This window comes from Suillus plorans (genome assembly GCF_016647745.1).
Source record: "Suillus plorans strain S12 chromosome Unknown HD556scaffold_20, whole genome shotgun sequence".
In the NCBI taxonomy this organism is placed as follows: Eukaryota; Fungi; Basidiomycota; class Agaricomycetes; order Boletales; family Suillaceae; genus Suillus; species Suillus plorans.
Window position 1 is genome coordinate 574609 of NW_024537404.1, and position 25274 is coordinate 599882.

Below are 25274 nucleotides of genomic sequence, written 5' to 3' on the forward strand. Positions count from 1 at the left end.
GAAACGGTTAACAGTGCACCACTGTGAACAGGACACCAAACTCACCTTGTGCAACATCAAAGTTTGTTGCACTGCCTCCACTCCGCAGTGCTTCCTTTAGGTCGCTGCGATCAGGCGAGCTAAACAGCGCTTTGGGTGGCGCAACTGCAAGCTTTTTGTGAGGCGGTGATGAAGATGTGGTGGTGGTGCTCAGATTGTTCCTGTGGGACTGTTTGGTAGACTCGAAGGCACTTGATGATGTAAGATTTTGAGTGGACGCGGAGGTGCTTTGCAATACAGTAGAGACCTGTAGCATAGATATGAATTATCTGAAATGCTTACCTCTCCTCATACTCCCTTATCTTCATTCCAGTGCTGATTCAAGCCAAAGCAAGCCAAAGATATCAGCATGTTCTTGCGACTCTATTCTCGCCGTTGGAATTCTGGGTGCAAGTTCTGCTGATTCAAGGCATAGGAGCGGGTGGGCAGGTTGTGCACCGGTTGGAATCCTGGATGCAGGTCAGTTCTCTCCTGTTGTCATTATCATTCTTCTTGAAAATCCGTTCAATGCAGTAAGTCTTTAACCTCTTTGACTACCCACGTCTTAATATGGTGTCACAGTGCGGTAGAACATTCCGAATTCTACCCAAACCGTAACCTGTTGTCCACCTGGCATGGTACTTGGTGAGCTCCATCCTGATTGCCATGTACTTACTGAATATGGTATCACAGTGCGGTCGGATTCGACCTCCACCGGGTTAGAGGTGTATATGTAGCTTGCGTCAAATTCCTCCCATATCCCACCCACTGTCAGCAGCTGCACCAGTATGCTCAAAGCTCAATGCCGAACCAGAATAAACCATCCCGTATGTACTACATGTACTACCCGTAATTGACATTGTCCAATGTGCTGACATTGCACTCTAGCACCTCTCGAGGATATTTCTCCGCATATCCTTCGATTATGGAAGACCTGGCAAACCGACAAGCAAATTGTCCAGAACTTGAGAAATCATTACGATACATCATGATACGGACTCGGGCAAGTCATTCATATTAATTTATGTCCACAGTACTTGCTTACTTCATTATAGGCTTACAAAATTCGTGAAGATACGTATTGGAATGGGCCTTTTGCGCACACACCAACAGCGTCATACTGTTGAAAGCATTCGCGAAGCTATGATCGAGCTTCGAGAGACATATCCCAATGCAGGTGCCCGGGAGATGGTTAATTTGCTCTTTCACGAGCATGCCATGAGTGTTTCGAGGTAAGTGATATCTGTGGTATCATGTCGTCTATCACACCAAACTTTCATCCTGCCAGAAACATTGTGATAGCATACTTTTCAAAGTATGAGGTCGACCTTGTCCGCCAGCGCAAGGCTCGTAGGCTCCAGAGACAACGGTTTTGGGCAGCGGGAGTCAACGACTTGTTTGCTGTCGATCAGCATGACAAGTGGCTTAGGTTTGGCCTTGCGTTACATACTGGCATTGAACCGTTCACTGGGCACATTATGTGGATGCGAGTGTGGCACTCGAACCGGAATCCGCAACTGATCCTAACTTACTACCTTGATACCATCCAGGAACTTGGTCGTAGGTTTTTCTTTATGATTTTTTACCATAATGCCATTGATGTTGTTGTGTTATAGACATGCCTATGGTCACGCAAAGTGACCCAGGATCGGAGAACTTTGGTATTGCTAATGCGCACACGATGCTCCGTCAATGGCACGACCTGACACTGCAAGGTACCCTACAACATCGCTGGATGCGTACAAAGAAAAACGTCATGCCAGAAATTACGTGGTCTCAGTTACGACGCCGGTTCACTCCAGGCTTCGAGAATTACTTAGACAGTGGTGTTGATGCTGGCTGGTATGACTGTGACAGCACTTTGCAACGGTGTGTGATACATTTCTTGTATGCTACTATGGTCCTTAAAGATGGCTGCAGCTTAATATTTCGATGGGTATTTATTCCATGGCTGCAACGTGAGCTTGATGGGTACAAGGACCGTATAAACAATACTGCGAAGCGACATGATCGCAACAAGGTTGATAAAGTTCTCATACCAGTTTTCCCTCACTCTCGCTGACATGGCCTACTATCTACTTTCAAGGTGCTCCCTCATGGGGTCCCAAACCTCATTTATGATTCACCAGGTGACTTTGGTGCACTTGATTTCAAAGTGTGTGATACGTCTCCTATTATTTTCATTTGCATGTGCTAAGTACAAGTATTTTGATTTCTATCTAGATCGTTCTTGAACCAGGCACTATAGACCACGTTCGTAATCTCTATGTTGATCTTAATCACGCTGTCTTTGAGCTTGTCCCTCGAGACTTCGGTGATTTCTTACATCAGTGCTATGATGAGCTTGGCCGCCCCATTGTCGATTGCCGCTCAGCATGGAATGTCTATTTGGACTTACACCAGATCACCTCTCGACTTTACGAGCAGCTGCCGCCAATGGTGCTCCCCGATGACAATCTGGACGATGATTTCTTACCGCTCTTGGAAGACCACCAGGACTTGCCATTTCACAACGGAAATGATGGAGCTTATTGTTGTTATATCAATCCTCGCCATTATTAACACTCGGTACCGTTTTCATTTCTACCTACCTACAAATACCATTTGTTCCCGCGCATCGCAACCTTCCTCAGTTGACTTCGCACGTCCACTGAGGTTAGTACTACCTTCGTACATAGTTCCTACTTACTGACACTACCTGTAGCTACTGCTACAACAGGTACATACCAATACACGTTAGTTGACTTCGCACGTCCACTGAGCTACTGCTACAACAGGTTATGAGCCCTGCGCACCATCAGTGAAAATTTCAAATTAAGCGCGCGAAGAAAAGACTCACAAAAGGATGTCCACCTCGAACGGAAAATTGGGAGAAGACTTTCTCCGCATTCCCAAGCTCGCTGCCGATGGCGAGAATTGGATGATGTATAAAGAGCGTCTACAATGGTCGATAGACGCTCGAGGGCTGCTCGGCCATTTGGATGGCACCGAGACGAAGCCAATAGATCCCCAGACGCTGCCTAACAGAGGAGCGTCGTGGGTACCTGCTACTCCGGACAAGGTGAAAGAAGTTAGTACATACAAAACAGAGCTGAAAGAATGGCGCATGGGCCAGGCCATAACGAAACAGCAAATCGCCGGAACGATCCCCGATTCCCTATTCATTCAAATCAAAAATCTAGATACGGCTAAAGACATCTTTACGCACCTTTCGAGTTTGTTCGAGCAACGCTCGCGCGTAGTCTCCGTCGAGCTACTGCGCAAGCTACAGGACCTAAAATGCCCCGAAAAGGGGAATGTTCGTGAACATTTCGACAAGATGCGTACTGTTAAAGAGCAATTGTCTTCGTTGGGCCACGCGCCAACGGATGAGAGCTTTGCGGCGATGATTATGAGCTCGTTGCCGAGCAGCTACGACCCGCACCTATCAGCGTTAACGGCATCAGCCAAAGTCTCAAGTGTCAAACTTACCGCTGACACGCTGATATCGACAATTGTTGACGAATACGACCGTCGAGCCTCAAAGTCGAAGAAGGCAGGATCCTCGAGTGACGACGCCGCCTACAACACGAATGCAGGCCAGCGTACTCGAAAGATAAAAGGAAACTGCCATAATTGCGGCAAGTACGGTCATATGCAAAGAGACTGCCGTGGTCCCGGGGGTGGAGGAGCAGCTACAGGCAAGGGCAAAGACAGGCCCGACGCCAAAGGGAAACGAGCAGAAACGGCCGCAAGTGCTAAAGAGAAGGACCAGGACAATGAACCTGAAGGTGTATGGTTAGCGCATGAAGCAAGCGCGCCAGAAGAACGAACATCCTTTACCTTTGCAACGCTGACAGATTCGACGAGCAAATCAGACACTCGAATCGAGTTATTCGACTCAGGCGCTTCGCGCCACATGTCCTCATACAGGCACCTGTTCCAGAACTTTGTCAGTATCGCGCCAAAACCAATTACGACGGCCGATAGACATACGTTTGAAGCGACAGGAAAAGGAAACATCGTTATCTTCCTACCAAACGGACAGTCAAAAACACGAATATTGCTGACGGACGTTCTTTACTCACCTCAAATGGGGCTGACCCTGGTGTCGATTAGTCGTCTCGCGTCCGCAGGATACGCGGTGTTATTCCGCGAGAGTTCCTGCAAGATCTTCGACGAGAAGAAGAAGCTAATGGGGGAAATATCAGTAAATAAAGGGTTATATTGCATTAGAAGTCCAAGAGGACTATTTGCCGGCGCAACAAGCCCCAAAGAGACGCTCACCATGCGAGAAGCCCATGCCAGACTAGGGCACGTCGCTCCCGATAGCATCAAACACATGCTAAAGGATGGTGTCATTACCGGAATCACCCTAGACCCCTCAGAACTCACCTTGGACAAATGCGACTCATGCGAGTATGCAAAGGCTACCCGAAAAGCCATCGGGAAATCTCGTGACCCTCCGCGTCGTGAGAAATTCGGCGACGAAGTCCATACGGACCTTTGGGGACCCTCCCCAGTGCAAACTCCTGGACATAAAGAGTATTTCGTGTCATTCACAGATGACCATACTCGATTCACGCACCTGTATCTCCTTCGGACGAAGGATGAAGCGTTTGACGCCTACAAGACGTTCGAGTCTTGGGCGAACACACAGATTGACGCTAAGGTCAAGAAGCTGCGTTCGGATCGAGGGGGAGAATTCACTGGAGAACAGTTTTCACGTCATCTTTGCAGCAAAGGCACTGAGAGAAAACTCACCGTTCACGACACCCCAGAGCATAACAGCTTAGCCGAACGTCAGAACCGGACGCTCGTAGAGCGTACGCGCGCGCTCTTACACGCCAGCGGACTCCCCAAGTTCTTGTGGGGGGAGGCCATAATGCACGTAACCTGGCTGAAAAATAGAATGGCCACCCGGGCGCTGAATGGCATGACACCGTATGAGGCGTTATTTAAGAAGAAGCCCAACATGGAGAACTTACCAGAGTGGGGCAGCCGCGTAAAGGTACACTCGCCCAACGGCTCCAAGCTCGACATGCGAGCAGTTGATGGCAGATGGGTGGGATTCGACCACGATAGCAATGGCCATCGTGTCTACCTCCCTGAGTCCAGAAGAGTTGCCGTCGAACGAAGTGTCGTATTCGACACGGCAGAGGTAGTGGTACCTGTAAAAGGAGGAAACGTACCGGCAGACTGCACGGTACGAATCGATGATGTCGGTTCAGCTATCAAAGCACCAGTTAGCAGCACGGCACGAACCGATGATGTCGGTTCAACACTCACCGGTCAAATCAACCGTCCAGCCGCATCACTAACCACCCCTCCTCCAGACCATCTAGGTCCCCACTTCGAAGAACCTCCCCAACCGCGTCGTTCTGCAAGAGTTAGAGTGGAGTCAGCGTACATCAAAAGCCTGCGCGAAGGCGCAGGCACCACGGATGGACGAACAAGCAGCTTACCTCGAGGGATGCAGCAAGTCCCCGAAGAGTCCAATCTAGCGGTCGAGCTCGGGATGCTGGGGGAGGATGGAGAGGTCGACGAGGACAATGAAGAAGTGTTCGCCATGATGGTAGGAGTCGACGAGGTCGAAAGTACAGACCCGATAACGCTGGAAGAAGCTCGCGTGAGAACTGACTGGCCCAAATGGGACGACGCAGTGATCAAGGAACTTACTGCACTCAAAGACGCAAACACGTGGTCGATCATAGAGAAGCCGGCGGGAGCTAATATCATTGGGTGCAAGTGGGTCTTCCGCATTAAGAGAAATGCGGACGGAGAAATAGATAAGTACAAGGCCCGGCTGGTAGCCAAGGGGTACTCACAAGTCTACGGTGTCGATTATTACGACACGTACGCACCCGTCGCACGGCTCGCTTCTCTCCAGACGATCACGGCAATTGCCGCGCAACGACTGGGACATCGACGTCTTCGATTTCCATAGCGCCTTCCTCAACGGCAAATTGGACCCTGACAAAATCATCTACATGCAGTTACCTCCCGGACTCAACGTCCAAACTCACCTCAAGCATCCCATCGCACGCCTGCACGTCGCATTGTACGGATCAAAGCAAGGAGCTTTGAAGTGGTACTTGGAGCTATGCCGCTTGATGAGGAGTCTCGGCATGACGAGAGCAGAGTCAGACTGGGGGGTATTTTTTAAGCATATAGGCACGGACATTCTCATTCTCGCTGCCCACGTTGACGACTGCACCATCACCGGCAGCAACTCCTCACTTATCGCCAAATTCAAGCAGCAAGTTGCTGCACGCTTCAAGCTTACGGACTTGGGTCCAGTCGCATCCTTACTTGGCATGAAGGTGACGCGCGACCGAGTCGCGCGCACCATCTCCTTTTCACACGAATCCTACGTTGACGCCATACTCATGAAGTACAACTTCATAGATATGAAGCCGAGTTCTATCCCCATGGACCCTAATCTCCCGCTCTCGCATTCGCAATCTCCAAAAATGCCAAACGAGTCCGCGCAAATGAAGAATATCCCCTACCGCGAAGCCGTTGGCTCGCTCATGCACCTCGCTGTCGGGACTCGCCCCGACATCGCATTCGCCGTCTCCACGGTAGCGCAGTTTGGTGCCAATCCCGGTATGCCTCACTGGGAGGCTGTCAAGAAGATCTATCGTTACCTCCTCGGCACCAAAACTCTCGCTCTCACCTTCGGCAATTCGCAACACGGGCTTGAAGGCTACACCGACACTGATGGCGCATCACAGGAACACCAGCACGCAGTGTCCGGTTACGCATTCCTCCTGGATGGGGGTGCGGTATCCTGGAGTTCCAAAAAGCAGGAGTTAGTGATGCTGTCAACGACCGAAGCCGAGTACGTCGCAGCGACGCACGCTGCGAAGGAGGCTGTGTGGCTCCGGCGCTTCATCAGCGAGATTTTCCGTCCGTTAACGCAGGCCACAGTGCTCCACTGTGATAACCAGTCGGCCATAGCACTCGCGAAGTCCGGGGCGTTTCACGCCCAGACCAAACATATAGACATCCGGTATCATTTTATTCGTTTCTCTGTCGAAAAAGGTTCAATTTCTTTAGTTTATTGCCCTACGGACGATATGACTGCAGATACCCTTACGAAACCTCTTCCCAGCTTGAAAGTCAAGCATTTCGCATCCGCCCTCGGACTACGCTCGGTTTGAGGGGGAGTGTTGTTATATCAATCCTCGCCATTATTAACACTCGGTACCGTTTTCATTTCTACCTACCTACAAATACCATTTGTTCCCGCGCATCGCAACCTTCCTCAGTTGACTTCGCACGTCCACTGAGGTTAGTACTACCTTTGTACATAGTTCCTACTTACTGACACTACCTGTAGCTACTGCTACAACAGGTACATACCAATACACGTTAGTTGACTTCGCACGTCCACTGAGCTACTGCTACAACACTTATTATATGGGTGGTGTAGGTGGGGGATTGGGCCTTGGTGCGTCTTTTCCATTATGCATGCAACATTACAAAGACCTGACTTCGTTGTAGATGAATCTCATTCACGACAATTGGACATACTTGCAGGGCACGATGAACCTGATGTATCTCTCATTGAAGACACCAACCTTGACGAGTCTGGTCACGCTGGTCTAGTGGTCTGGGAGTTTTCCGATGACGAAGATGGACATGTGGTTGATGAATGGTAGTTGGATCTACAATAAGACTTATTATGTAGCGTGCGTGATATTGGAATGTTGCGCACAAGGGATCCCGACTCCCAAATGCATGCTTCTTGTTTCCTTCCCGTATGATTTCCAACATGGGATGACCTATACCATCAATTATTGGGTGAAACAACATCAACCCAATGACTGCACAGCCAACGGGCGAGATCTTCGACGTACTTTCAACACAATGCCCAACGAAAAACTTGATGTCATTCGGCGTGATACCACTGATGACCAACTTCTTCTTGGGGAAAACCAGGATTCGAAGTCGGGGAAAATAAGGATGGTTGAAAAACATCTATATTAGGTACGTAGCAGGACTTACTCTATTATATTTTAGCTCTGTCTCTGCGGTTTCCGGAGTCCTGCACCAGAAATGCTGACAAATAGAGCGCGGTGGTCCTGCTTTCCATACATAATAAGCAGACTGCCACTGGTCAACAAGCGCCGGTTGAACCTGGATTCCTGAGAGTAAAATCTCAAGTCACAAACCGAGTTTTAGCTCAGGCAATATTTTCATCGAACATGATTACTGCACGGTGCTTGACATATGTATATGATCCTTGCAACAAAACAAGTTTAACATGTACAGTCATAACTTCTTGTCAGTTCCGACGCACGTGCCTTCTCGTGCAAGATGTATCTAACGGTTGAACAGAGGACAGTCTCGACTACTCACAACATTCAGGCAGATTCAGGCAGTGCGGCTTCGTTATAGTAGGCGACTCGGAATTCTTGCGAAATGTGTGGAATATTTCCTCGTGCAGCCTTCTCGTTTCGACTGCTCTAAATGCAATATCATAGCCTATCACACCAGGCTAGAATGTGCCTCTGCTGTACAAATATAATGCCCACTGTGACTTAATGATGCTATGGGTTGGCTTGATATCTGCGAGTCAATTCTGTCCTGTCGATAAGCTTATCTAGGCGCTGCACGGTGTGGATGCCGTATACATGCTGTGGTTCCTTCATCATATTTGTATCGTCCTTCAGGAATTTACAGGTACTGCAGTGTTTCGTGACCTCCAGCATACATCTTACTCCCGAGTGTTAGTTTGAATCCATCCCTCACTTGTATGTCAAGACTCGTCCCTGGCCATTTCAATGACTACCCTCCACCCTTGGGAGAGGGCCCGAGCCGCCCAGAATGCCCTCAAGACACAGGACAAAAAAACCTCATGATCAGTGAAATGCTACAAGTTGTAGTCAATAGTATGTGTAACATCTCCTTCATTTAGCATGTACCGATGATTTCCCAAAGCAATTCTGGCGGCACTTTATTTCGTCGTTATCCTCTTGGTTTGTTTCGCGACAGACTCTGTACCAGACCCGCTCGATGATACACTCCAAGTCTTAGATGAGGAGCCAGGCCAACCAGAACAACTAGTAGTACAGGATCCGGGAGAGACAAACCTCATGACCAGCGGAATGTTAGAACTTGTCATCAACAGTATGTGCCATCTACATTTACTCAGCAGGCCTGGTACCCATGATTCCCCATGACAGAATCCGTGTCGGACCGACTCGATGGTATCCTCCCAGCCTTGGGTGAGGAGTCTAGCCCTTCAGATCACACTGGTTCAAATGATCTTGAGCAAGAGCGGCCCGCTGCATCCATGCTTCCGTTATCGCCGACCGAACTTGCTGATCGAGCAGAGTGGTGTTTGCAGATAGATAAACCCCGTGCCTTAGATGAAGTGATATCCCTTCATTATGATGCACTGGGATACTACAATACCGGGCACGCTTACAGAGTGCAATTGCTAGGTAATCTATCTGTAATGCTGCAGACCTGCTTTGAGCGTCGAGGCAACGACGAAGACTTGGATCAGGCTATCGCACTTCAGAGGGAAGCGCTGGCTTTACGCCCGGTCGGTCACCCAGATCGGTGCATGTCATTGAATAACCTCGCGACTCAACTCTCCTCCCTCTTTGGCCACCAAGGCATCAACGAAGATTTGGATCAGGCTATCTCACTTTTCAGCGAAGCGCTGGCCTTGTGCCCAGTTGGTCACACAGATCGGTCCACGTCATTGAATAACCTTGCCGTTCGACTTTCCACTCGCTTTGAGCACCAAGGCAATGACGAAGACTTGGATCAGGCCATCGCACTTTACAAGGAAGCACTGGCCTTGCACCCGGTCAGTCACACATATCGGTCCGTGTCATTATATAACCTTGCGAATATGCTCTCCATCCGCTTTGGCCACCGAAGCAACGACGAAGACTTGGATCAGGCTATTGCACTTCACAAGGAAGCGCTGGCCTCACGCCCTGCCGGTCACGCAGATCGGTCCTTGTCATTGAATAACCTCGCGGCTCAACTCTATACCTCCTTTAACTACCGAGGGAAAGACAAAGACTTGGATCAGGCTATCGCACTTCTCAGCGAAGTGCTGGCCTTGCATACGATCGGTCACACATATCGGTTCGGGTCATTAAATAACCTTGCAGTTCAACTCTCCACCCGGTTTTACCACCGAGGCAACGATGAAGACCTGGATCAGGCTATCGCACTTCACAGGGAAGTGCTGACCTTGTGCTCAGTCGGTCACACAGATCGCCCCATGTCGTTGAATAACCTTGCCAATCAACTCTCCACTCGCTTTCACCACCGAGGCAACGGCGAAGACTTGGATCAGGCTATCGCATTTCACAACGAAGCACTAGCCTTGCGTCCCGTCGGTCACACAAATCGGTCCTTGTCATTAAATAACCTAGCGGTTCAACTCTCCACCCGCTTTGACAACCGAGGCAACAACGAAGACTTGGATCAGGCCATCGTACTTCACCATGAAGCACTGGCCTTGCGCCCGGTGGGTCACACAGATCGCTCCATGTCATTAAATAACCTTGCGGTTCAACTCTTCACTCGCTTTCACCATCGAGGCAACGACGAAGACTTGGATCAGGTTATTGCACTTCACAGGGAAGCGCTGACCTTGCACCCGGTTGGTCACACAGATCGGCCCAAGTCATTAAATAACCTTGCGAATGGACTCTCTGTCCGCTTTCAGCACCGGGACAAGGATGAAGACTTGGATCAGGCTATTGCACTTCACAGAGAAGCGCTGACCTTACGCCCTGTCGGTCACGCAGATCGGTCCAGATCATTAAATAACCTTGCAAGTCAACTTGCCACCCGCTTTGGCCACCGAGGCAGCGACAAAGACTTAGATCAGGCTATCGCGTTTCACAGGGAAGCGCTGGTCCTGCACCTGGCCGGTCACACAGGTCGTTGCATGTCATTAAATAACCTTGCAGATGGACTCTCCACCCGCTTTGACCACAGAGGCAATGACGAAGACTTGGATCAAGCTATCGCACTTCACAGGGAAGCGCTGGCCTTGCACCCGGCCGGTCACGCAGATCGGTCCACGTCATTAATTAACATCGCGACTCTACTCTCCACCCGCTTTGAGCACCAACACAACAGAGATGACCTCGACGAGTCACGAGAAAACCTACGTCGTGCATCGACTCTACTGACGCAGCATGATCCTCGTCAATTATCAGTCCATCAGTCGCTAGCTATGGTTTATCTGTCGTTCCATCGATCTGGACTTGACGGGACTAGCCCGGGCGAAGATATTAACAGTCTGGATGCTGTCATGGGTCATCTGAAGGCAGCAGCAAATGTTGTCTCTGGAGGCTTGCGATCCCGCCTACGAGTAAGTCTATTCTGGATTCGTCACGCTGATGAACACAGACATAGCACTCAACTAGAGGCTTATGTAACTTCCATGCAACTTCTGGACACCTACATGTCCACGACAGCTTCAATATCGTCTCGTCACAATATCATGAAGGACTTCCCAATTATACTTGCCGTTGATGCTGCATCGTGTGCTCTTCATAGTGATGATGTGTATCGCGCTGTCGAGTTATTGGAACAAGGCAGGACCATCATCTGGACTCAGATGACACGACTCCGCACCCCTCTTGACATCCTCCAGACCCACGGTGATTATGCAGTGGCCCTGATAAAGAGATTCAAAGACCTCAGCTCCCTCCTAGATAAACCTCCTGCGAGTCATCGAGAAGGGACTCCAATAGTCAATGTGGAAGCAGAAGACACGCGGTACAGACGTCTAGTGGAGGAGTGGAATAGAGCTGTAGAAGAGATCCGCAAGATCGAGGGCTTCTCTCGTTTCCTCCTTCCTCCCTTATTCTCCGATCTTCAAGATGCAGCTCGTGATGGGCCTATCACCGTGCTCATCACAAGCAAGTCTTCTTGCCATGCCATTATCATCCCACACAAGCAACCTCCGATTAGCATTCAACTGCCTACCAATTTTGAGAAACTCCTGACATTGGTGCTCACATTCCAAGAGGCACTTGAGAAAGAGGCCGGTCCTAAAGGGAACCAAACAGCACTGATAAAAGCTTTGAGAGGACTGTGGGACGGCGTCGTTTGCCCAGTGGTCGAGAGTCTAGACAAATTTGCACGACGGGGTTCGCGAATATGGTGGTGCCCAACGTCTCTCTTTAATTTCTTGCCGTTGCATGCTGCTGGCGAGTACAGGGCAAAGGGAAAGTCCGTTTCGCAGCAGTATATCTCTTCATATACACCATCGCTCACCGCTCTGATCAAGGCTCGCGCAACTCATGTCAAGTCCCCGTCGGTTCCCTTCGTTGCCATAGGTCAGGATTTCCCAGCCGGTGCCGAATTCACTTTGGATGCTGTGGAGCCTGAGTTGGAATTGGTGCGGAGACTTTTGCCCCCTCTCCCAACCGTTTCCTTCTCCAAGATAACCAGTGTTGATGCCACAAAATCAAGAGCACTGCACGCATTGCAAGACAACACATGGCTCCATCTCGCGTGTCATGGGACACAGAGATTTGACGAACCCTTCAACTCGGCCTTTCTTATGCGCGACCAGCCACTTACATCAGGAAAAAACCCAAAATGCCGTAGCCCGGGCGACAGCTATATAGCGCTTTTTAGGCACAGTAGCACTATGTAGGCACACCTTACGCTACAGTGACCTATATAGCGCTATATAGTCTTAAGCCATGCTACAAGCGGCTATATGGTTGGGGGGTGCTACAGGCAGCTACAGGAGCTACCACTGCGGCTACAGGCAGCTACAGGTGCAACCGTAGTACGTACGTGACACGTCGTTGTATATAATTACTTTATAACACATGCGCAAAACATTTCGCCATCAATGAACTCGTTGAAATAAAAATCGTTCGCCACCTCGTATGCATTTCCGCTTCTCAACCTCAGATCTACTGATTGTCCCATCCTCGGTATTAAATGGCACGGCCGCACAATTTCATCAACGTGGATTACAGCAGCGTTGCGGCGAAGTTGGCGGGTTGAGCGCGAGACCTGTCGCATTCGAGAGGAAGGGTCGGGTGGTTTGAAAGGTGTGAACCACTCGACATAAGCGAGGGCTCTGGAATATGCGCCGAACTGGTGAGGTAGGGTGAAAATAGCGCGAACTTGGGCTACTCGTACACCTGCAACCAGACTATTATCAAAATTGACCGCTGAGAAACTCGGCAAAAAAATACCCTCAAGAGTATGCAAATGCGAAGAGCGAGGCCTGTCTGCTATCAATGCCATGTCAAACTGGGCTGGGGTACCAGGCTTCCGGCCTGACGGCAACTTTTCTGGAGTTGCTCTGATGCGCCTTCACTTTGGCACGTCGCTAACTCGTAAATCTGGTGGCGTCACAATCACCACTTGACGATAAAGATCGAATTGGTCTTGAAGACCAGGGACTATGGTGTTGTGCGGGAGATTCTTGAGTAAGAACAATTGGAGAGCAAGGAGGAACTCGGTAGCACCGTGTGCTGTTATGATGGTTTGAACAGATTGGTGAGGATGTGCGGGGACTTTTGCAAGGACATGGGTTGCTTGAAGTGGTTCAGCGGCGGGAAGATTTGGTGTTTCCGACTCTGAGTCCGTGTCTGAATCTGCGTCGAAGTCATGTGGGTTTGAGTGAGGCTGTTGTGACAACCAATCCAGGTATGCGCTACGTATAAACACGGCTTCCTGGCGTTGGAGCCACAAAGCCATTTGTTACTCGTAGTCCCGTTTATTGCTAGCACGGTATGAATCCTTTGCGAAATCAATGTGCAAGCGCTCGGGAAGTTCTGTGTTAAAGCCGTCAGCTGCGCCAAACAACGTGATGGACTGCACATAATGAGAGAGCTGGTGTAATTTCGGTATGTTGAAATGCTCTCGAACAGCGAGCTCCTTGAGGATGTCTTTATTTGCGTGAAATACAGTCAGGGCAGTTTGTAGGGCTTCGAGGGACTCAGTCGTCTGAATGTGCAGCTGGGCATAATACGAGAAGTCGAGAATAGATCGTGCAACCACCAAAACACGACTGCCAGGCATGACATCAAAACATCATCTTAACGACTCAATAAACACACACCTAGGTACTGCCCCGCTCAATAAGCCAACAAATACTCGCTGCATCTCTTTATGTTCGCGTCCTGTCCACTGCTTCACACTCGATATCCCTTTCTTGAAGTGTCGAAGGCCGGGATAATTTGGGATTGCCTTGAAACGTGCGTCCATTTCGTCCTCCCCAATAATATTGATGCACCACTTCACAAGGTGGTCTTTGAACACACCTTTGTGAAGTTGATGCAGAAGGTCGGGTGTGAAAGCTAGAAAAATGTCCGCGTGAGGCAGATCAGCCCAGAAAGGCTTGTAAACGGCGCGTAGACCATTGGCCTCGAATTCCGGAGGATGCTGACCAATCTTGCGCTTGTGCAAGATTTCTTTTGTTGACTCTGGATCACGCATTGCCGAGTTGAGTGCATCCCCTCGCTCATTTGCTGCTACAAGGCACTTCGGACATCGGTTCTCTTTGCAACAACTGACCAAACACTGTTCCGGGAAATCGGCGACATACGCTGCAAGAATTGGGTAGACACGACGAACCCACGAGTCCGCACACACCATTTCGACACCGTCGTTTCCAGCACCGATGAGAGGTTGGAGAAGTAGAGCCATGCAATGGTGGAAGAGGCGGTATCCAGCCAAGGAGCGTGCATCGGGGGTGAAACAGTCAAGTTTGCTAGCTGGTAAGTAACCAATGAGGACGGTTGCTCGTGCTGATGCTTGGCGCCTTTTTGCTTTAGCAATGTTTCCAATGGACATGTACACTGGCCATGCCGACTTATCCCCTCGGAACTGCGACAACGACGTTTTGTCTGAAGATAGAATGATTGGTGCTATCGTTGCACCCTCTGGCAAGGTGTTCTGTGTGCGAGGTCAGTCTGTTACTTTGTCGCTCCCTCTCAAATAGTCTTACCTGTTTCTCGCCCCACCAGTCTGCTGTCCACATCTCGTCGATGACTCTATGTTGCCCCGCACGGTCTGCATATGCTTTGGCAGGTGAGTACGCCATATGTTCTTTGAAGGCAGGATTGCCAATGAGCTCTTTCACGCATTCTACAGGGTCCCGGCTCCACAATTCAACCTCTTCTTGCAACATTTCGCCTTTTTCATCCTCGCAGTTTCCACGCACAGTCACCTTCTTACAACTCCATCCTGGCCCGCGTGGAAGTTTATCCACGTGCTGCAAGAATGAGCGGTTGTTATGAAATGAAAGTTTGCTGCGGTTTTGTGTCTGGTTAGGGTATCAATATTGTAAGTTCAAATTTTGATCAATGCTTTCAAACTTACTATGGGCAGTTTCAGGAATTCTTCGGTCCGCGTCTGACCAAGGTTCTTGACGAGCCAGTGGGCCAGATCCCACTCTTCCCTGGTGAGTGATATCTATTTAGTAGATGCTTTGCCAGCACATTCAAGCACTTACTCGTCCTCAAAAGGCGACCATGGATCCTCACCCTCTTCCTCTTGGTATGTTCTATATTTTTCAAAACTCGTCTCCCCCTCATGCAGTGCCCAGCCAGCATCTGTCCGAGGTTCGAAATATCGGCCATTATTGGTGAACGACATCCCATCTTCATCTTCGACTTCCTCGACTGTAACACGACGAGTCTTGCTGAGCGCTGGGTTATTGTCTGTATCTGGAGATGGGCGCGGGTGAACATGGCCTGGAGCTGCATCTTGATGGGGGAAGTCAACATCTGGTGCGTCGTCTAAGTTCTCTGCCTCTACTTCTTCGATCATTGATTCATACTGCGTTCGACATTCAGGACGCCCTACAATGTGTCTCTTGAGACCCTCAGGTGTAGTTGTTACCTTCCCACAGAATACACAGTGGGGCATGCTGGGTTGTCTGGTGCAATTGACGGTGCGATTGACACGAAACTCGTGTCAAGTCGTGTTGTGCCGGCCCTAAGTATCTTGATGCCACAAAAAATGGAAAAAACATGCTAACACTATCCTGTCCAGGCTCAAACGGAGACCAAAATCGGACTATATTCAAAGTTCCATAAAATCGGACTATATTCGAAGTTCCATGACCTACCGCCATTCGACTGGCATACACAAACCGCGTTCCAGAAGGTCCTCCTTCTTGGACTTGCGGAGACCAAAATCGGACTATATTCGAAGTTTCATGACCTTGAAGTGCTACTGCCATTCGACTGGCATACATGTAAGCATCTTCAATCTACCTATGGTACTCGCCTCATTGGTGCCCGGATCTAGTTGTGGCGCAGCGCCTGGTTACTGCTGCGCCCAGTTTGAGTTTAGACCAGGCCGACCCTCAAGTGAGTCCTCATACCGGCCCTAATTGTGACTAACACGAAAGTCGTTTGCAGCGATGTGACCCTTGCAAGTGACCAACTACTGTCACGGACGCAGTTCATAATATGGAGATTGACCCGAACATCGTTGAAAATAAAGGTGATCCACACGGTGCACCCTTATTCCGAATGACACTTGACTAAAACTAACTGACAACTAAGCTAGGGTAGTAATGCCATGAGCCGCAAGTAAGAGCTCCAAAAGTTGAACCTTGCGTGACTCCTCACACCGCTTTTTTTCAGCATTCCATCGCACCGTTATCATCTCCCGCACCAAATTTTGGTGAGCAACAGGACCTTGTATGTGCTCTGAGAGCTGCGCTCTGCATGACTCATCACAAAGCCTAATCTCTGCATCCCAGTGCTCTAGGACAAGTGTTCGCAGGTAGGTCTGTGAGGTTTTGATGGGTCCTGGAGTTTGGCGATATGGCGCCAATGGAAACTGAATATCAAGAGCAGGCTTAACCTCCCTTGGTGTATGAGGTACCTCCCTAGCCCGTCCTGGAGCAACGACCACGTGAAATGGTTGACTTGGAGGAGGTACGGGCCTGATGGTTGGTTAGTGTTTGTCATGGTTTATGGTCGAGTATCACCTTTTGCTGACTTCAAGCGTGTTCGGTTTCTCTTCAGCTCTGTTCAATAACAAGATGTTCGGCTTCACGTTGTCTGATTCGTTCAACGACATGAACGCTGAACTACAACATCGGTGAGTGTGAGGCGAGCATTGGAGAAGGCAGCCACTTACAATTTATTCATTTTGGCTGTAGTATTGATTTCGCTGTAGTATTGATTGTATGTTTGAAAGGAAAGTCATCCCCGTCCCTCTTATTTATGCCAATATATTGACACCGCTTGGTCAGTTGAAAACTTTAACTTCGTGATCAACAAAACTCGATCAACAAAACTCAAAAATTGTTTGTTGATTCGACACCACTGTAGGGTTTTTAAAGGCATGCATACCCCCTCCTTCTGTCATCGTTATTTCTACTGACTACCGTCTATCATGCCCGCAAAAGCCCCCTCCAAAAAGGGAGGTAAAACAGCACTTTTGAAGGCCCAGGAGAACCTACGTGCAGAGATGGTGTCGACCGCGGGACGCACCGCAAGTGGTCGGCAACGTCGGCCAACTGAAAAAGAAACATATCGAAGTAAGTTATATCAAGCCCAACATGAATGCTCGCGCTCACTTACATGTTTCTGCTCAACAGTTTTAAAAGCTCATTGAGGAGAAGAACGCCAAAAAGCCTTAGAAACAAAGATGAAGAAGCGCGACTTAAAGGCACTGCGCACTACATACCGGACACATCCCGAGGTATTCGACAGCGAGCCTGCTGGGCTTCTCAGCGATGCTGACAGGGACGAAGACAACATGGTCAGTGTCTTATTTGTCCAGGCGCTCCATGTTACTCACAACTACATAATAGTTTTCGGACCGCAGTGTACCTACAAGACTACCTAATCAACAGGCGCTCACATACAGTATGAGCAAGACCCCTCCAACTGTCTTGGCCCGAAAACCCACGAGTAAGATCCATACAAAGCCACAGAAAGGTACTATGTCTTGTCCTGTGTGTATCTTGAACTAACACACTTTTTCAGCATCCACAACTGTTGTGTCTTTGCACAACGACAGTGACAGTGAGGGCAGCAGCGACAGCAACGATTCGAACAACTTTGTCGATAGCATGGACCAGGACGACACTGAGAACGAGTCTGATTGTGGCGCGGACAACACTCCCGATGATCATGACGAAGTGGCCGAAGCTTCTTCACCACTGGTTGTCGGCACCAAGCACAAACTGGAGGACTCGGAGGTCCTCAATACTGACATGAAGTTCAATAAAGGTCCAGACGGAACACGCCAACGGTTAAAGGCCAGCGATTTCGACAACGTCACCAAGGATTTGCTCACCACTGCCACGTCTATCTACCGCTGTCTAGTCGTGACTCGCGCACCTTTTCCAGAGACACTGATCATTGAGACCAAGCTAGCAAAGGATGCCTGGCGTGAGGCGTCTAACATGGCAGAGCTTACCATCCAACTGACCCCTTCTCTTGTCAAAATGGTACGTCTCGTGTCCGCGTCCTTGCCCTACTTGATTTTATGTTGCATATAGATGACGAGGCGCACATCACAAGTGCGCGGGGAGCTTAAAACAAAGATGCGCCCACTGACGGCCTCGTTCTTTGGCTTCCGTGCAAGCAGATCTATACCCGCCATCAAGCAAAACCGTGACCTGGCTGAGTCTCTCAAGGAAGGATCGCGTTTTGTTTTTAAGGTGCGTGTTTAAATTCAATTTTACCATCATTAGTCAATGTCTGACTGGTGGAGTAAAAGGACTGGGAAATGAAATGTGGCATATACAAGACCGGATTAATCCAGGAGGCGATGAATGATATGTGGTTCGCAAACCGAAGTGACGAGGGTATAGTATATGCTAAATACTTCGATCCTTTACCCGTTCAAACCATTGCGCTTATACTCACAGCAGTGAGTGTATTCAGTGATTCTGATGTTCGTACTGCAACTGAGGTCTGACAGATTGAATGCTGCATCGACGAGTGGATGACTGGAGTAAAGGAGGACATCAAATTTTCATCGCTTGCTTACTCCCCGGTCTACCTTCTCCATCTCAACTCCCTGCGGCGGTTCGACGAGCGGACTGCTGCTTACAAACTGCTCGGTAAAATTGGTGTCAATCTTCTCGACGTCGCTCGGTATTTTTTTATTACTTATGTCATTCATCATCCAAACTGACATTCATAAAAAGGATGCACGCTGGTGTGGATCCATTCATGGTGGCAGTGACTATCAATAGCTTCACAGATGACGTTTTTGATGAAGCTATTCGAGAGCACGAAGACGAGGCTCGAGAAGCACAAGAATTCTGAAGGGGGTGGTGATTGAGGCGGCTGTATCTCGAGGATTGTATACATGCTCACGCGCTACTATAGCACCTTAATTGATTCGATTTTGTTGATTTCCAGTCAGTGGCCTGATCTATATTGTGGGAGCTACAGTAGCAGTGTGTAGCTACCTGTAGCTACCTGTAGCTCGAACGAGCAAATACTAACACTATTCCTATAGCACCCTGTAGTAATTTGTAGCACATATAGCATTCTGTAGCACCTGTAGTTGGTTGCTACAACGAGCTACAGGAGTGGCCGTAGCACTATATAGTTCGCTGCGTGGCTATATAGCTCCACATAGTAGACACTTGACAAATCTGGCTACAGGTACTATAATGACTATATAGCACCCTGTAGTCAAAGGTTTTTTTCCTGATGTACGCTCCACGACATCACACAAACGGATCTGTCTCGACATCAATTTGCATTTCTTTCTGCCTGTGAAACCGCAGTCGGTGTCTTGAGTACACCCGACGAAGTGATACATCTGGCAGCTGGCCTGCAATTCGCCGGGGTTAAGAGTGTCGTTGGGACATTATGGAAGGTCAATGACAGTACCATGCAGCGCTTAGTCGAAGCGTTCTACAAAAACTTTTGTGGGGATGGCACGATGAATTCAAAACGCGCCGCCCGGGCACTGCACCGAGCGGTCCAGTCTTTGGCTTGTGACACGGACATACCCTTGGACCAGCACATAGTATTTGTGCATATTGGCATATGATGAATTCCGTGCGTCCTCCCACCTTACTGATTAAAGCATTCTTGAGACAATCTGACGACTTCGCATGTAGCATCCAGTCATGCCATTCACAACTTGTTGCCAACTTGAAGGACTTCGATATTCTAGACTGTATACCTACACGATATGTACATCCAATTTCGACAATTTGTATTCCCAATTTGTCTGTGATCGCTCCTAAGGTGCACTCAGGCTGGTGCACGAGATTGTCGGTGCGGAGACATTGGGGAGTAATTGACCAGGCCATAATGGATGAGCTCCGCAAGTGCAGAGATGCCAATACAAGTGATCCCAGTACTTGCATTAAGCTTGCAGAAGTGGCACATGTCGGAGGATACAAGTATGCACACGTCACATCCATTTCGCCAAGTCTGGTCGCTCAAGCGCTCATACACCATTCTAGATATGCAGCAAATCTCCTTGTGTACCCGCACGGAGAATGGTGTTTGAAGCCTTCTAATTGTATGCTAAAGTTGCGCATGCGTTTATCATACAGGCTACTAGGTGAAGTAGAACCCGAGGATGTTCCAGATATTCTGGCATTACCAGTACGCCCGCGCAACATTGACGAAAGTTGTCCTCGCCGTTGGAGAGGTCGCATGGGGCTGAGCAAGGACGAGCAGGTCCAGCTCTTGCGGCGAACTTGCTCATGAATCGCAGAGTGCGCATACCATAGTACCAATTTCACGCCCAGCCTGACTAAGACCTGGAAGCATGCATGTGTATTTTATACCAGCGTGCAGTGCAGCAAACACATCAACCAAGAAGACACTGATGTTGGAAGACAATTCTGGTTGACTTGAGCGCATAGCAGAGTTATTTCTCGTTATCTTACTTATGTAAGCTTCCATATTCATTTTGTGTCCTCCCATTCTGTTCATTAAAGCATTCTTGAGACAATCTGACGCACTTCGCATGCAGCATCCAGTCATGGCGGCCATGCGCAACTTGTTGCCAAGAACTTTGATATTCCAGACTTCGAGACTGTATGTATATCTACACGATATGTACACCCCATTTTGTATTTCCAATTTGTTGCCTCGGTGCCAGAGATGATCGCTCCTACTCAAGCTGATGATTTGTGAGTAGGAATGAAGTTGCACAACACTAGCATTACACCTCATGTGGCAAGACAATATTTGCGATGAATGATAGTCGAGTATCTGAATTGCCTGAGGGCGTTGAATGCATTTCAACTCAATATATAGCACCAAAATTCAGTGCTTATGAAGAGTTTTAGTGGCCCTGACAGGATGGATAGACAGACCATTGACGAATGAAATACGTAGTCGTTCGTTCTAGATACACTGCAGTGCCATAACATACAAGCGCTAAACTAATGTCGTGCTCGTCTTTTTCCCAAGGTGTTATCTAGTACCAATTTGTGTATTGGTACTCACCAAAAGTTATTTCTCTCAACATTCAAGTCATCGTTAGTTGTGTTTGCATCGTGCCTCGATTAGACAGCAGACTGTCTGCATTAACACCGAATGAATCTTATCCTCTATTGTTTCAACCATACGAAGCTCGTCCGCGTCGGAAGCTTTGTATTCACTGCAACCTCCTCCAAATTCGCTCCTCCCTCCGTTCGCTTGTACACCTTGACGCCCGCAGTGCCCGCAAACCCGGCGGCCACAATATATGCATCACCTCCCTCGCCGGCTTGCTGCCCATGCATCATGCCGCGAATCTGGTTCAGGCCCGTGTATACCTGGTTCCTTAGGACCAGCTGGTTATCCACTTTCTCGAAAATGGCGATCGTATCCCCACGTGAGTCCTGTACACCAGTGTTGCGGTTCGAGGTATAGATGTAAGGGGTGGGGAACTCGGCTGTTGGAAGTGGGATAAGGACTTCGGCAGCTGCGAAGCTGGAGCCTGCGGGCTGATAATTTGGGACAGTGGAAACGTTGGAGATTAGGGGAGTGGAGAAGTTGGGGTATGCCGGGAAGTCTTGGAGTGTCAAGGTACTTGCGAGCTCATGGATTGTGTAGAGCTGGTTCTCTGTATGCTGGCTTAGTGAGAGAGAAGGTGAAAGAAGATGGGCTTACCGTAGATCTGGATGTGCCGTGGGCCGCTACCGATCGGCTGCGCGATTTGACCGTGTACTGAGAAGTCATCTGGTGACCCGTTCTGGCCGAGACGCCAAATTTTGTCGTTGCCCTTTAAACAGCCGCTCGTGGTGAGTAAAAAGGCCACAAATCACAGATGAAAGTTCCCAAAAAAATACCTTGTCAGGGATCAAGAGCTCCTCGCCGTATTGGTATACCATGTGTGGTTCGGACGCGCCCTGCGTTCCAGTGGTTGGGACAGGGAATGTCACAATGGTGCTATCATCGGCAGAGAAATGCAGCGGATCTGTTGTGGGGATCACACGCGCAGTTCCGGAGCCGTACTGTTATAAATTCAGCATTGACTTGAGAAAAAGAAAAAAATGTGGTGTACATTGACTATGGCTACCTGACCCGTAGAGAGACCGCTACAATACGGCGGGCCACTTCCTCCAGAGTACGCAGTTTCGACGAGGGTGAGTGCTCCTTCAGGCCCGACCGTGAATGATTGTAGTGCGCCTGTAGGCTCATTCTCATTGACTGCACTACGTGATCAATCAAATACATCAGTGAACACGCGCATATACTAACACAATAGGAGGACACGTACTAAAGAACACTCTTGTTCGTAGGGTGCGAGATTATCCAAGTTGGATTGCCGCCAGTGATGTACTGGTTCAAGTATGTCAAATTGTTCGTCTCGCTATTGAACATATACGAGGCGATGAAGGAGGTGTATCCTCCTGCGAGGATAGTAAAATTCACCATGGGTGTTGGGCCTTGGCAAGAAGAAAAACAAAAACTAGCCAGAACCTCAGCGCTAACGATTACCGGACACCGGACCCCGGCCTTCACGATCAGGCTTTTGTATCTGCCTCATCAAATTTCGTCATCGAGAGAATCGCGTCGTGAAGGGTGAGCTGGCATACTAGTACGCTCTTGCAGATGCACTAGTCACGTTGCGAATGCAGGTAGCGCATGACTTGCTTCTTGAAGCAGAAATTGGCGTGTACGCGGCTTGCCGTCGGACAAGCTTAAGATACATCGATCATTGCTGTGCGAGACAAGGTCGATTGGCATGGATGATTTCACCTTAAGTGCTCTAATTAGTAATAAACTTGGGTGATGTTGAAACTTATGCGATCACGTGATTGCTTCCAAAGTTACACGTCAATGTGACATTGAATATTCGATACGTATTACGCTTTTCATAACCAGGTCTCTTGTTCAGCTCTTCGGTTGGGATCTTAAATTGTTGTGGCTCACTGCACACCATAAACGTTGTGTTGCACTCCTTCGGGCACGTAAACTTCCAGATGCCGTGAGATCATGCCAATTTTGAGTAATGAAAATGGTGATCAAGGCCAAATACCTTGAGTGGTCCAATGGTAAGTCTGGAGTTCATAATATCGCCCAGGCTACAATTCTCACCCACATTTGACTCAGCTTTCACGGAAGAATACAGCGCGCTCTGTCTTGCCAATGGTGATACTGCCCTCGCTGCAAGCGATTATGACAGGGCGAAGGTTGGCAAAAATGCTATGGACAGAAGCACTTCTCGAATCTCGATGCGCGAAAGGTGCGATGGCATCTATGTTTCCATAGCTCGTGTTGACTTCGGTGATGCATAGGTCATCGAATTCAATCCTTCGTCTCACGTTGGATACGAGTTGATGCATACAGCGCTGCGTGGCGCGCAACGTTACGACGAAGCTATTGAGGCCTTCAAAATTATGTTGTCCAAGTTGGACGATTCTCCCGAAGCTCAGATACGAGGTAAGCCATGGGAAACTTCTGTATGATCTCGAAATGCCTATCTCGTTCTGTAGATCTGCGTCAGCAGTATGTCTCTCCATCGGAAGCAGAAGACGCCATTCAAAGAGTTGTTCGGATTGAACTCGAATGTGCCCCGCTACGTCTACTGAATACCTCCACGGGTATTTTGTGCGATAGATGGTACAAATAAACGCCTTCAAAATGAGTCCAGAGTACAACGAGCTTGTCTCATTTCCAACGAAGGATTCGAATCTCCGAGCAGAGCGCATCAAAGATGTAGTGGCAACGTACTTCCGTTGCGTCCTGTTATCACACAGGTGGGAGAAGATGGAGGCGCTACTGCACGACATTCAAGATAAATATGTGCGTGAGTTAAAGGGATTTGCTGGGATCGCGAAACTGCAGTCGCTCTGCAATGTCGCTCGTGGTGCTGGATATCGCTGAGCTTGTATGGACACATGCTGCATTGACAAGAAGAGCAACACCGAGCTTCAAGAATCGGTCAACTCTTATCGTCATTCAGCGCTTGCCATCGTCCACCTCTGCGATGTCTCTCCTTCATCCCAACCCGGTGCACTGGCGAGGAGTGTTTGGAACAAGCGGGGATGGACCTTTCAAGATTTCGTCGCTTCGAAAGTTGTTATCTTCTATCAAAATGATTGGTCATTATATCTGGGCGATCGCTCTCCCAACCACAAAGAGTCCCCCGTAATCATGCAGGAGTTAGAGGATGCAATAGGAATAGATACACGGGACCTGATCTCCTTTCGTCCTGGGATGAGCGACGCTTGACAGAGACTTCAGTGGGCGTCATCTCGCGTCACCACATTGCAAGAAGACGTCGCGGACTCATTGTTTGGTATCTTCGGTGCCCACCTACCTGTCATTTATGGCGAGAAGAAGCAGAACGCGCTCGGGCGACTCTTGCAGGAGACCGTGGCTCGGTCGGGGGACATCACCGTCATCGACTGGGTCGGACAACCTTCCGAGTTCAACAGCTGTCTTCCGGCCTATATTACTTCTTACCGTTTACGCCACTCCTCCACGTACACTTCCATCTTTGTCCGAAGATCAGATTCAGACGACTATCTCCTCCCTGCGAAAGAATCCCATGGTTTGGTAGTAAATCAGTGATCACGAGCCTATGTTCACCAGTCAGGATATAACCTGCCAACAAGACAGCACATAGCCTATTGCCCAGCGTAACTCCAACTCCAAATAAAACATTCGCTATCACTTTATCAGTCCGCCTGCATTATTCGTCTATGGAGTCAACCTAGGCCAAGGTGCTGCAGCGAGGCTGTGCCAGTGGGCGCATCATCGCTGAGCGCTGAACGTTCCAGAAATGAAATGAAAACTTTAATTTGGCCACATAATACAGATCCGATGCATTCTTCGCGTCTCCGGGAGTCTATAGGCTCCTCCTTT

General features: G+C 49.0%; 8 protein-coding genes across 8 annotated transcripts; 5 read left to right on the forward strand and 3 right to left on the reverse strand.

Moving 5' to 3' along the window:
- Positions 1 to 1074: 1074 nt before the first annotated feature.
- On the forward strand, positions 1075 to 2580 carry HD556DRAFT_1234916 (uncharacterized protein; the record flags this gene model as incomplete). The annotated part of the gene is made up of 6 exons (XM_041297703.1): positions 1075 to 1250; positions 1307 to 1578; positions 1635 to 1887; positions 1939 to 2038; positions 2105 to 2173; positions 2242 to 2580. Coding segments are annotated over 6 exons (1209 nt in total), but the record flags the coding sequence as incomplete, so codon positions are not given.
- A 6721-nt stretch (positions 2581 to 9301) lies between these two features.
- HD556DRAFT_1234876 (uncharacterized protein) lies at positions 9302 to 12652 on the forward strand (the record flags this gene model as incomplete). Its single annotated transcript, XM_041297697.1, has 1 exon — positions 9302 to 12652. The coding sequence occupies one exon, from the start codon at positions 9302 to 9304 to the stop codon at positions 12650 to 12652; it is 3351 nt and encodes a 1116-aa protein (XP_041161727.1).
- Positions 12653 to 12819: 167 nt separating this feature from the next.
- On the reverse strand, positions 12820 to 15792 carry HD556DRAFT_1431519 (uncharacterized protein; the record flags this gene model as incomplete). The annotated part of the gene is made up of 10 exons (XM_041305026.1): positions 12820 to 13154; positions 13209 to 13302; positions 13342 to 13672; positions 13724 to 14029; positions 14081 to 14541; positions 14563 to 14567; positions 14589 to 14916; positions 14969 to 15286; positions 15343 to 15421; positions 15476 to 15792. The coding sequence occupies 10 exons, from the start codon at positions 15790 to 15792 to the stop codon at positions 12820 to 12822; spliced, it is 2574 nt and encodes an 857-aa protein (XP_041161728.1).
- A 738-nt stretch (positions 15793 to 16530) lies between these two features.
- Positions 16531 to 17129, reverse strand: HD556DRAFT_1307285 (uncharacterized protein; the record flags this gene model as incomplete). Its single annotated transcript, XM_041300017.1, has 3 exons — positions 16531 to 16921; positions 16967 to 17068; positions 17119 to 17129. 3 exons carry the CDS (start codon positions 17127 to 17129, stop codon positions 16531 to 16533), a joined length of 504 nt encoding a protein of 167 aa, XP_041161729.1.
- A 1097-nt stretch (positions 17130 to 18226) lies between these two features.
- Positions 18227 to 19092, forward strand: HD556DRAFT_1216239 (uncharacterized protein; the record flags this gene model as incomplete). Its single annotated transcript, XM_041296691.1, has 4 exons — positions 18227 to 18439; positions 18491 to 18652; positions 18712 to 18864; positions 18916 to 19092. Coding segments are annotated over 4 exons (705 nt in total), but the record flags the coding sequence as incomplete, so codon positions are not given.
- Positions 19093 to 19674: 582 nt separating this feature from the next.
- Positions 19675 to 20004, forward strand: HD556DRAFT_1234899 (CHAT domain-containing protein; the record flags this gene model as incomplete). The annotated part of the gene is made up of 1 exon (XM_041297700.1): positions 19675 to 20004. A coding segment is annotated over one exon (330 nt), but the record flags the coding sequence as incomplete, so codon positions are not given.
- A 1271-nt stretch (positions 20005 to 21275) lies between these two features.
- On the reverse strand, positions 21276 to 23168 carry HD556DRAFT_1362719 (Lactonase, 7-bladed beta-propeller-domain-containing protein). Its single transcript, XM_041302678.1, has 5 exons — positions 22681 to 23168; positions 22465 to 22615; positions 22250 to 22414; positions 22071 to 22182; positions 21276 to 22023 (listed from the first exon to the last, which is right to left on the reverse strand). Exons 1-5 carry the CDS (start codon positions 22836 to 22838, stop codon positions 21527 to 21529), a joined length of 1083 nt encoding a protein of 360 aa, XP_041161732.1. The 5' UTR covers positions 22839 to 23168; the 3' UTR covers positions 21276 to 21526.
- Positions 23169 to 23415: 247 nt separating this feature from the next.
- On the forward strand, positions 23416 to 24980 carry HD556DRAFT_1307288 (uncharacterized protein; the record flags this gene model as incomplete). Its single annotated transcript, XM_041300018.1, has 7 exons — positions 23416 to 23458; positions 23517 to 23596; positions 23702 to 23846; positions 23900 to 24007; positions 24058 to 24209; positions 24321 to 24554; positions 24642 to 24980. 7 exons carry the CDS (start codon positions 23416 to 23418, stop codon positions 24978 to 24980), a joined length of 1101 nt encoding a protein of 366 aa, XP_041161733.1.
- Positions 24981 to 25274: the final 294 nt, after the last annotated feature.

Bases quoted from the DNA above. Each gene is read 5' to 3' on its own strand.
- HD556DRAFT_1362719 (XM_041302678.1), bottom strand. From the start codon at position 22,838: ATGGTGAATTTTACTATCCTCGCAGGAGGATACACCTCCTTCATCGCC. The intron at 22,415-22,464 runs GTACACCACATT...AATTTATAACAG, and splicing joins GTCAGGTAGCCATAGTCAAT to TACGGCTCCGGAACTGCGCG. The intron at 22,024-22,070 runs GTAAGCCCATCT...GCCAGCATACAG, and splicing joins ACGGCACATCCAGATCTACG to AGAACCAGCTCTACACAATC.